Raw genomic sequence first — 12,513 nt, forward strand, 5'->3', positions numbered from 1 at the left:
TGAGGCAGTTCTTTCAACAGATGAATCAGTGGCTGCACAATAAAGTGAAAGGAGTTCACAGGCTACAGTATGTAAGAGATCGAGGGAGGGGGAAAATGAAGGGAGAAACAAGGAAGGAAGAGAGAAAGGGACAGGGCTGAAAAAGAGTAGGGAGAGAAGGGGGAGGGGGGAGTGATGGGAGAAGACAGTACACAATCTGGACAATGGAGGAGTGGTGGAGACATAAGAGAGAAGGGAAAAAGTAAGGTGAGGCAGTGGTTAACAGGTTAGTGGAAGCTTAAGCCAGAAGCATGTCGAGAATGCAGGATATGCTGGAAGTGAATATCCAAATATTTCATGCACTAAAGCAGCTGTTGAAGTCATTTGTGCCATGGTGCTTAGCAACTGGCAACTGGTGGTCAAGTTTGGATTTGTCACATTTTTGTGGTGGCCACTCATGCAAGTAGAGTGCTGGTTACTTGTAATGCCCACATGGGATGATGTACATTAATTGCAGCATAGCTGATAAATAACATGGCTGCTCTCACAAGTGGCCATGCCTTTTACAAAATAGGAAATGCCTGTGACTGGATTGCAGGAGGAGGTTGTGGGTGGTTATTTGAGACAGGTTGCACGCTGGGGTCTGCCACAAAGGAATGACCTGTGGAGTGCGGGATTGGAGTGGGGATGGTCAAGGATATTCTGTTCCTCTCTCTGCCTAAGCTCTACCCTGTGAACTCCTTTTGTCTTGTACAGCCACTGATTTATTTGTCGAAAGACCTCCCTCATATCATCCCACTATCCCCCTTCTCACTTCATGCATTCTTTCCTACCCATACCCCTCTGCAGATATTCTTTAGTAACAAAAATGTAATTATCTGAAGGTGAAATTGAGAGGTCTGAGCAGAAATTGAGAGATGTGTTCAGTAGGGAACCTGATATTAGAAAATATGTTTCCTATCAGTATTCCTTTTACACAAATATTTATTTATTTGGTTCTTACATATGATAGTGTTGTTACTGTATAGGTCAAGGGGTGAATAGTCACTTACTTTCACATCTTACAATTCTTACAAACCATCCACTATGAATTCGAGCAATGACGGAACTACTGAAGCTTCTATGCCAAATACGCTTAGAACAAGAAACAAAAGTGAAAAGTATTTATGGACATAGTTAACCACTGTGTACACAGTACTTTCAGAATACTTTTTTTTTAAGATTTAAATTATTTGGAGGAAAGAATATAATGCAGTTACCGTATTTACTCAAATCTAAGTCTCACTCGAATCTAAGCCGCACCTGAAAAATGAGACTCGAAATAAAGAAGAAAAAAATTCCCGAATCTAAGCCGCACCTGAAATTTGAGACTCTAAATTCAAGGGGAGAGAAAAGTTTTAGGCCGCACCTCCAAATCGAAACAAAGTTGGTCCATTGTAATATGAGACACAATTTAGGTTGAATGAATGACGATACAGCTACAGTAGTTTGGTTCGAGTCGTAAGCTTAGCAGTTAAGCTTTACCAGATAGCCATTGCTATGCGTCAGGCGCTCCGTCCATATTTATACGGGTACCCTTCTTTTTTCACGTGCTTCGTCTGGTTTGAATCGATTGCTTATTTTGCTTTGATCTGATAAGTTCCGTTTTCTTTGTTATAGGTGTTTACATCACTCCAAGCTGAAAATACATTACTGTACTGTGTCATGCATTGTTTGTCTCATTCTGATAGTGCGTGTTTACGGCCTGTCGCCACTTGTGGCATGGCTTGCTTTTGTGCGCGCTACCGCCGCTTGCAATTAAAAAATGAGAAGAGAGGAATCGTCTCACTAGCGAAACAATGGCAAGAGACTGCTATTTGTTGTTACTTACACAGCTGCTTTCTTTGATAATGATCAACGAGAACCAAATAATAGACTGTGTATGATAGAACATGTTCTGAACGAGAGTTAGGCAAAAATTTTTCTCTGTTTGAAAATCTTTGCGGCCGCCTCTTTAGTACTCCAAATTCTGCACAGAAATTAGAGTCATCTTAGATTTAAAAATCTAGTCAATTGCCGTGCTTCATTTCTGACTGTATCACTGTTAGGCATAAGAATAATACGAATATAAACATGTCACGATACGTATATTCTTTCACGTTTGCTGTTGTCTCACTCTAGTTTCGTAGTTTATTAGGCAGACAGGATGTAAATGAGATAGCAGCAATCATGAAAGAATACATGGCAAAATGTTTATATTCATATTATTCTTATGGTGAAGAGAAAACTGCATGTGATTCACATGTCATCAGGTTCATATTAGTAACCATCTCTTCTCACAGATAGGAAAAAATTCAGAACATAGAGTTGGCCATATTGACAAACATCTCACAGTCTTGCCAGTCAGATTTTAGTAGTACATTGAAATTCTGCTACATTCGAAGATGAACAATATGGAATTTTATTTACTTCGTTTGATAATGTATGAAAATGCAGTGGTCGAATCTCGGGGCGGAGAAAAAAGTTCGTCTTCCACCTTTTTTAAAAAATTTATTTACTGACGCAGAGGTTTTGGCGCCAGTATTTATCTTTGTGCCTACAAAGCATGCCTGTGTAGCACTACATAATATATTCGACGGCAGAAGTTAGTTGTGGCGGCACCTACCAACATTTTTCAGAACTTACGCTTGCTTTGCACTCGTTTCTAAGCTGCAGGTGGTTTTTTGGATTACAAAAACCGGAAAAAACGTGCAGCTTAGATTCGAGTAAATACGGTAATGCTAGTCTTCTTTTGGGTACTCATCAAGAGAATGAAAAATGTGTTTCATTAGCATTTCCATTACATTGCTTCTAAAGTATTGGTTTCATCTCTAATTAGCAGCAATAAATTGTTGAATAATGAGCTACCAGTATGTTTTACACCATCATGACTTGTGTTCATGGTATAATAATCCAGGTGACTTCAAAAAATTTACTACTCATACCACCAGTTCCATCAAGTGCTCCAGGCCTGCAAGTTAAGCACAAAGTGCATCTTGAAGATCATAACAATGAATCCTGTACAAATCATCTGTTGAGCATTGTAATTTTTGGCTCTTTCATCAAAAACAAAACCTATATATTTTTTAACCAATGTTTTATTATGCCATGCTGTTGCAATTGTGGAATTTAATGAAGAGTGTGGAGACCCTGTATATTACTGTGAAGTACTTTGGATAAGTCAAGGACTATGCCTGGAATGATTTTTCAATTTAAGACCTGTTATTAAATTTCTGAAGGAAAAAGGAAAGCAAGAACCAAAATTAGAGGATCCAGAATTGATTGGAGACCCTGCAGTTTAGATGGACTCAGCTGCAGCACTCTGCACTCAGTACGGTGTTGTGAGGTGACAAGTGACCTATTTTGATTTGATGGAGAAATTGGGTGCATTTAGGAAGAAAACCACCTTGTGGAAGGGACACCTCTGACAAAGAAAACCATCCATTTCCCTGAGCTCACTGCCGTTAAAGAATTCATTGTAGCATTGGAAAGGAAGTTTTCTAAATGTTTTCAGGCCACTGCCAGTTTTTGAGCAGTTTTCGAGACAGTTTGCCATTTCAGTTGAAAGTGTTCCTGTGCATATTCAGATGGAAATGATTGATCTGCAGAATAATTCCCCTTTGAAAGACAAATTCTTTTATGTTAAAAACTGAGCAGCAGTTCTACAGGGTTTTCCTCTGGGAGAGTTTCCACTTCTCCATAATGATTCTACAAACATGACAATATTTTGATCAACATGTGTGTGAAAGGACTTTTCTTCAGTAATGACACAAAATAAGTTACAATTACATGGCAACCTGAGTAACAAAAATATGTGAAACTGTCTGTGTCTGTCTGTATGCCAACAGTTTATGCCAGATATAAATTTTACTATGTCTCAAGTAGACCTAAAATAATAAAATAATACTGAAAATTTGCTTTGTTATTTATGTTGTTGGGAAATATGAAACCAATCCACAGGGAAGCTGTTCAATATTTCTTGCATGAATGCTTTGCAATCTAAAGCTGCATCCACACCAAGCAACACCGTGCTGTGTGGCTCTGCACTGTGCACAAACGCGTGGTGTAGAACATTGCAGAATGGCGCAGACAAGGACAGAATGTAGCAGAGTGCTCATAGCCATGCAGCAGTGTTCAAGTATATGCACTCACTGTCAATAAAAACAGAAAACGATAAATGCCATCCAGACAGAGCATGTTCAGATGAAGCATTTCTTTTGATGTACTGATGCAGGGTGGAGCTTGTTCTTTGTTGTGCAGAATGACATGGTTTGACATCCATGCCAAACAGGCTGTGCTACTCCGAACCAAAAATGCTGTCCTAACAGAGTGTACATAAATAAACCATTTCCTTTGATGTACTGACACAGGGCGGAACTTGTTCTTGGTTGTGCAGAATGACATGGTTTGACACCCACACCAAACGTGCAGTGCAGCACCAAACCTCTTTCCTTGGTTTTACGCAGTGCCGCACAGCCGACGTGATCTCAGCTTAATGCAGTGTTTTTGCCGTTTCCCTATCTTCCCACTCAGACAGCGTGGCATAGTAGTCATGCAGTCAGCTGCACTAAAATGTTCTCTCTGCCCACATTCACAGAAATTCTGTGTTGTTACATGTTCAAAAATTCTGCCTAATTACATGTTTAACTTTTAAGGGTTCTATGTTGGCAGGATAGTTTCTGGGTCTGTAGAAGAGAACATGAACTGTTTTGCTTTGTGTAGTAACAGATTATTCTTGTGCAATGAGGGCAGGACCCAATTGCTTGTGTCACTAATTTTTGTACTTCAATTTCATAGTTGAGTTGGATTGGAAGAACTAATTTGTGTCATCTGTAAATAACACATTAATAGTTTGTGGTAGAGTTCCTTGGAAGGTCACTGATAAAATGTGGAAAGAGAAGAAAAGGCCTTGTACTGAGTGGGACCCCACAGATTATCAGAGCTTTATCAGTGTAAATTTTTTTGTATATTTTAGACTTGTAATTTCTACCATTTGGTTTTGGTTGGTGAGATATGATTGAAATCACTAATTTGCTGTACCTCTGATGTCATATATTTCTAGATTCTGACACAACAATAACTGTTTAATGAGATTGTAGGTATTTATGAGCTTTGCTCTGCTGCGAGTATTTTCAAATATGCATGCAAATGCAGTGTATAGGAGGGTATTTGCTTATGTCTTTGTTCGTTGTATTTTGACTTTGACTTGTATTATTTTCAGGAATGCTTATCCACTATTTTCCATTTCTTAAATAATGTATAATGCAGACTCAGAATGAAGTTGTATATAATAGACATAATGTCTGTTTACTTAGTTGTTTATTTAGTAAATGTTTCCTTGATCATTTCTCTTGTAATAGAGTGCAGTGAGTCAGTTTATGATTTGTTTGTTTTAATAGTTGAAATGTATTTTATTTATTTTAACGACAATGGAATCAGGAATATTGCATGGTTTTATTTATTTTGTTTGTCCAGGATACGAAATTATTAGAATGCTGGTAGAACATGAATAACATGCAGAGGGAGAGAAATTACACAAAGTCTATCCATTTCAGAGACAATTCGGTAACGTACAGACAGAAAATAATAAGAGTAAAAATACAAGAATTTATGTGTACAACACAAGTTTATGAAATACAGACAAAAAAGTAAAGAAAAACAAACAGCAAGATAATTCTCCTTATATTCTGTGGAGAGCCCAGTATTCAGCAGTTTTGACTTGTTTTGTTAGCTGCAGTAGGATCACCAGAAATACAGATATGTGGCAGATTCCTGCAGACTAGCAGATGTTGTTGGTCCTCCAGATCACCACAGTGGCAAATTTTACCGCAGCTCCTGAAATCCCATTTCCTGACACTGCCTTTGAACTGTGATACTCCCTCTCTCAACCTGTTCAGCATCATCCACGTCGCTTAAGACACGTGTGAGGCTCCATCTGGCTCCTCACTGACATTCACTCAGTGTGCCTCAAGCAAAGGATCTTGTCAAAGTTCCACTCAGTAAGTTCCGGGAAGTGAAGGTATTGCTGTAGTTGTCTACATGATGCTCTTTCTTGATTGGAGTCTGTCATACAGCACACTGCATGCTCTGACAAATTACACCTAGATTCTATATAGATACCCAATCCTGCTCTGTGATGGATATTCTGGTTTTTGTTCTTGGTATTCTTTCTGTGTTTATTTCATGAAGAACTTGACTTTGTTTACAGATTACATGTTTGTTTTCAGCACGGACACAAAAATGGTGATGAGTTCTTACATTGTGTTTACAGTAATGTGCTTGGAACCTGTGCCAGTGTTATGGACACCAAGGTTTTGAACTTTTCGGAGAAAAAGCTATCAGTGCAGCAGCAGCAACAACAGCAACGGTTTGTGGCTCAAGAGCAGTGGCATGCAGAAAAGAAGGCCACTCTCCAGCAGTTGCTGAGGCAACATTAGTGGTGGCCATGGCTACACCTCCCACTGCCATTTGCTGTCTTCAATTATACCGTTTTGCTTATAACATTTCTGGTAGGCAGCAGTGTGCTTCGATCTTTGTCTTTTAGTAGTTGTCTATATGAAGTGGTGCAGAAGTTGCAGTTGTTGTCGGAACCCAGTAATTTGTCTTTCAGTGACTTTTGTGCTCTTTCAACCGAATGCTACGGTGAACATGTGCAACTGATTGTGGCAACTCTCCAGTTTAATCAGTGTCATAGACAAAATATAGTCATACACAGTGTGGGCTGCTGACTTGGGAGTCTCTTACACAATTTTACGTGCCAGAATGGTAAAGTTTCATTCAAGACCTGATTGTGCACATTGCACCTGACAGGGAGGTCACAGCTAAAGGCCAAGTGCGATCCCAACATTCGTGAACTACTTAAAACTGTGAAATCTTTTGAGATTATTTTAGTAGTTCAGCATGCTTTTATACAGTGACATTAAAGTTTCTCAAGCCCTTAGTCATTGTCACAAACAGCTATCACTTGCTGATTCAAACTCATTATCCCCTAATTATGTCTCTAAGTCTCACCAAAGTCCACGGGCAACCAGATCGCCAGCATCTAGTGCAAGACTTAAGCACGTCAGTGATTCTGTTTCCCTCCTCAGTGTTGAGTGAGCTTTTTCGTAATTTTAATAATGCAAATCAGTAAAATCCTTTCGCCTCAGTGCTGCAACATCCTTCACACATCAAAGAAGTGTCAGTCCTGTCCTGCCCGTGGCAGCTGGCATGCCATAATCGGATGCCTGCATCGTGCAGCAGATTGCTGGTCCTGTGGCAAGCACAGTCACCTGGCCATTATATGTCATAAAGCTGCCCGTCAGTTGCGTGCTCAGTCGCAGCACGAGGACAAAACTGTGGTCCACTCAGGCAGGTTGTGGAGCTGGCAGTTTCCCTGCCACTACAGAAGCCCACTTTAGACATAACTTTGTTCGACCAGTCTGTGGAATTCCAACTGGTCACCTACACTCCTGTGTCTTTAATCACTGAGGATACACATTGCTGGCTGGATTCACATCTGGTCCAATGGGCCCAGTGCCAGGTCCTGCCTTACTGCTGCAGGCCATTCTTCTCCTCAAAGAGCTGTTGCTGGTAAATTAAGTACAAAAACATCTTCGTAGTTTTGCTCTATCCTTTTGCTGGTTTAGACAGCTTTACCAATTTTGGATCCAAAGTGGAGGACCAAGATAATCTAGTGTCAGACACGGTGCATTTTTCTCATCATGATGCACTGTGCCTTTTGTACAAGGAGCATTTTGAACTATCGCTGGGATGTGTATGTAACTTTATTTCCCATATATCTCGGAAGCATTCTGTGGTGCCTAAAATTAGTCAAGCTCACCTGCTTCTGTTTGTAATTTGTAAGGCTGTTCTGGTGGAACTAGCACAACTTCAAGACCAAGGTTTTAGTGTTATATCCCCAGGTTCCACCAGCCAATGGGCAACACCTGTGGAGGTCATTAAGAAACTGGACAGGTCGTTTACATATTTGTGGTGATTTTTAAGTCCACTGTTAATTCCAGTGTAACAATGATCTTTTTCGACTACCTTACCCAAAGTTATAGACAAAACTGGCTGGGGCCCACTATTTTTCAAAAACAGATTTAAAGGATTCATATCTGCAGTTGCGACCTGATGGTGATTCAAGTCAGTTGCTAGTTTTAGTGCACTATTCGGGTTATACAGGTACTGTTGCTTACCGTTTGAGGTTGAGAGCGACTTAACCATTCTCCAGAAGGTATTTACAGCAGTTGATTCAAGGTATTCTGCACTGTGTTAGTTATTTGGACAATATTACTGTTACAGGGCTACCAGACATAAAACATCACAAGAACCTTGAATTGTGTTTTAAATGGCTCCAGTAAAATGGTTTGTGTTGTCGGTTGGAAAAGGGCAATTTCTTTGCACCTGCACTGAACACTAGGACACATTTTGTCTTAGTGGTATTACACTCAAGCACAACCACATTGAGGTTATTATAAATATGCCAGCCCCCACTAACCTTAAAGAGCTGCAGTCGTTTGTGGGTAAAATTACATATTATGCCAGGTTCCTTATCAAAGTGGCACAGATTGTGCACACTTTCAAGCAGTTGCACCAGCAAGGTGCTCATATTTTTGTGGTCGGTCACCTGTCAGCAGGCTTCTCTGTGCCTTAAGGGTGCTATAAAGGCTTTGCCATGACTGGTGCCATACATGCTGGGTCTGTGACTGACACTGGCGACAGGCATATCCCAGTATGGCATCCCTACTGTTTGCTCCTGCAAATTGCCCTAGGGTTCTGAGCACTCAGTTACCTTGTTCCCTTCGGTCTATAGGCAGAAAATTAATAATGAGGATTTCTTTTCCAAATCACAAGTTATTTAGAAACAGAGTAACTTCAAAATAGGTCTGAGTGACAACATAAGTCTGTCATGGCTCCAGAAAGTCGACATACAGTACAGAACCTAAAAAGCTCTGGGTCAGTGCAACGTATCAGGGAATGATATCTTGGTTTTCTAGAATGATTGCCTTACGTTTATGATGAGTATGGTATGCAAGATTCTGACATTCTTCTACAAAAGACATCCTTTTACGAAGGTCTCCAATGAGCTCCCATCAGCACGAAGCGAGCTAGCTTAAATCTGACAACAGCGCCATTTTTCTTGCTTTCCACACCACTATTCTTGCCAGTTCCCACCTTTCTGCAATGCTCATTCTTGGCGTAGCAGATGTTAATGTTGTTCCGGGGTCAGATTTCTGTGGTTTAAGGCTCAACGCCTATTGAAATCCATCACCAGTTGACTGATGTGTATGTAGAAAAGTGTAGGGATGTAAAAAAAATGTGTGTAAGTGGTGTCAGGAGTTCACAGATGGTCATACAAATGTGCACGACTAGGCTGGCCGTGGGCGTCCATTAGTTTCATACGAGACAGTGTCGAGGAAGACCAGCACTTGACTGTGCGAGAGATTGCCGAACTGATAGACGACATCTCTAACACTATCACGGACAAGATTTTGACGGACATTTTGAAGTATTGCATGGTGTGTGGAATGTGGGTGCTGCGGATTCTCACTTGTTAACACAAAAAGAAGCGCATAGGAAGTGCCCACAAGTTGCTGCACTGTTACCGGGAAGAGGGTGAGGAACTTATGGATTCAATTGTAACTGGGGACGAGACTAGGAGCGACTACTTCACACTGGAGACTAAGGAACTATTAGAACAAAGGCAGCATTCTGGTTCTCCAAACATCAAAAAGTTCAAGCAAGCCCATCAGTGGGGAAGGTGATGCTTTCAGTATTCTGGGATAGGAAAGGTGTCCCCCTGGTTGAGTACATGGAAAGAGCTACAACAGTCAGTGCAGCAGGATACTGCGAGACGCTAACAAAGCTATACTGGGCTATACAGAACAAAAGGAGGGGTCAGCTGACAAAGGGAGTTCATTTACACCTTGACAACATCCGCCCTCAGGTCACCAGCACAACAGACCACACCGTCAAATTTGGGTGGGAAATCATTGACCATCCTCCATACAGACATGATTTATCTCCCAGTGACTATTTGTTCCCCAACTCGAAAAAACAGTTGGAGGGGAGGATAAAATTCTCAAACATCAAAGAGCTGAAGGCAGCTGCCCATTCCTTCCTGCATGAGTTGGCAGGAGAGTGGTACAACATGGGTATGAGAAAGCTTCTGGAGTGTCTCCAAAAATGCTTCGATCATCATGGGGACTATGTTGAAAAGTAGTTAAAAGTGCAAGCTTTCAGAATCTGTAATTGATTTTGCAATAAAATAATGTTCGTTACGTGAAAAACCATAGGAGACCTTAATTTACGGACAACCATCAGTGCATAACCCCCATTATGTATATTGCCAAAAGTTGTAGATTTTATTGTAAAATCATCCAAAATTGGTTAGTGACTAAACACAAAATGACCCTGGAAAAATACAAAAATTTGCCTGGAAAACTTGGAGATAATTTAAAAAAGGAGGAGGAGGAAATCACTAGATACCCTGGGAGGAGGAAATCACTGGATACCCTTGTCAGGGTAGCATTCTGCATGAGCCCAGGCTATTCAAGCGTAGCTTCTATACTGATAATGAACTTGATCCTGATCCTGCTCTGTTCTTGGAATTTCTAGTATTTGTCCTTATCATTTCTTTTGTGTTTAGTACCTACCGAACTTGGCTTTGTTTATGACTAACATGTTCATATCAGGCATGGACACAAAACACGAATCCACAGATAAGGTTCTCCAATATGTGAAAAGAAGTCAAGGATGAATGTTTTCTTTATCTGCAACACAATGAAATGACATCATTATGATATTACAGTGCTGTTATTTATTAAAATCCAACCTAAAACATTAATTTTATGAGTTTCTGTAAAGAAACTTCAAATTTGGTTGACGTTAAAGCTTACTTGATTCCAAAATTCTGCTTCCGGATTTGTTGATGTTAAGCTAGTTTACATGCATAAAATGTTTGCATTTAAATACATTAATGCTATTGAGTTGCTACAAATAATAGATCCCGTATAAACAGGAATGGTGTGTGTTGCTTTTTTTCAGAACATGGAAACCTTCTGCTGGCTGCTAAGCAAAGAAAGAATAGTGTGCCTGAAATCCGGCCGACATTGTCGCTGAGCCAACGGAAACATAACCCATTCAGAAAAAATGTTGAACGACAAGAAATTGGCAAGGGCTTAGAGAATATGAATAATGCTTTCCTTGAAAAGCAAAATTCCAAGAACAAACAAAATTCCACAGAAACAGCACAACCAACTGTGAAGGTATAGAGATCTTTTACAAACCTAATCTCCACCAAAATGTGCAGTATCATGTTTTGTGTACCAATAATTGCTATCTGGATCTTTTATCATACTTAATTTGCTGATAGGTTTGTGGACAGGACAAAATTTACACAAGAAAACTCCATGTTATTTTATATGCAGAGTAATTGTGTGTTGTGTGCACATGTGACTTAGCTCTAATTTGCTCATTGTTCTTCTATATTTGATGTACCCGACATACTTTAAATTTCAGATTTTGTTCCTCATTGTTTTAATTGAAGTAGTTTAAGATATTACTGCCACGTAAGAAATGTATCTGATATTTCATGCAGAAAGTTATTTGATATAGAAATGACAAGAGATTAAAAACGAAGTTCTATGAAGTTGAAACAGAAAGATGATGTGACAAATATTATGCAGTTTAATAAAAATATGATTCACTTAGAAATTAAACATTAAATAAAACTTTTGGGAATGAGAGACTGGGGGGGGGGGGGGGGGGGGGGGGGGAAGTTTCTCAAAAGTCCGTACAGGTACAACTTAATAGATATTTGCAGCAGAAGCACTTTATTGTTCTGTGATAAGGCCTCGGAAAATGCAACTGAAGCTTTGTGTTGGTCGAGTAGGAGTGTTGAGACAGCTTAGTTGTGAAGAGTGTAGACCTGAGTTCAAATCATATTCAGCAATGCCGTATAAAGAGGGTAGTGGTTAAGGCTCTGGCCCCATACTAGGGAGGAACGGGGCTTTAAATTCTCATCCAGCAGTAGTGGTATAGTTTTTCTGTGGTTGCCAAAAAGTACTTTATCTCAATTCCAGACGGGTTCTTTTAGCAGTGTCATCTAAAAACCTTAAGTCAATTCATAAAGATGCTTAGATATAGGAGATTCACTCTTAGTTCTAATTTCAAAAGTGATTTATTGAGACCACTATGTAACATTGAAGCACAACTTCATTTCTGTGTAAACAATGTTGGAAATTAAAATAATTATGACTAGTGATTGATCAATGAGTGAAAAGAATCTTAATATGATGAAGCCCTCACAGGTGGACATCACGTCACTTTTTGCATGTGCGTTTGCAAGGGGGAAAGATGTTGCAACGTAGGGAGGAGTCTTTCATGATAATGTCTTGAGTAAATGTTTCAGGTTAATTCCACTTCAGCAGCAGGTGTTGTTTCTGTTATTTAAAAAAATGTAAACAAATCAGACTCAAGCTTTCATTTATTATAACCAGTTGGCTGAGAAACTTTTGAACTAGTTCACTG

The 12,513-nt window shown here is 39.8% G+C and overlaps 1 protein-coding gene across 4 annotated transcripts in view; it reads left to right on the top strand.

Moving 5' to 3' along the window:
* The window catches only part of LOC126334894 (WD repeat and HMG-box DNA-binding protein 1-like), a 207,963-nt gene that overhangs the window by 135,652 nt on the left and 59,798 nt on the right, over positions 1-12,513 (top strand). For all 4 annotated transcript variants that reach the window (XM_049997594.1, XM_049997595.1, XM_049997598.1 and 1 more), the window contains one exon: positions 11,029-11,249. In XM_049997594.1, coding sequence (XP_049853551.1) covers positions 11,029-11,249 — 221 coding nt within the window. The remainder of the gene's footprint in view (positions 1-11,028; positions 11,250-12,513) is intronic.

The sequence above is a fragment of the Schistocerca gregaria genome, chromosome 2 (genome assembly GCF_023897955.1).
Source record: "Schistocerca gregaria isolate iqSchGreg1 chromosome 2, iqSchGreg1.2, whole genome shotgun sequence".
Lineage (NCBI taxonomy): Eukaryota > Metazoa > Arthropoda > Insecta > Orthoptera > Acrididae > Schistocerca > Schistocerca gregaria.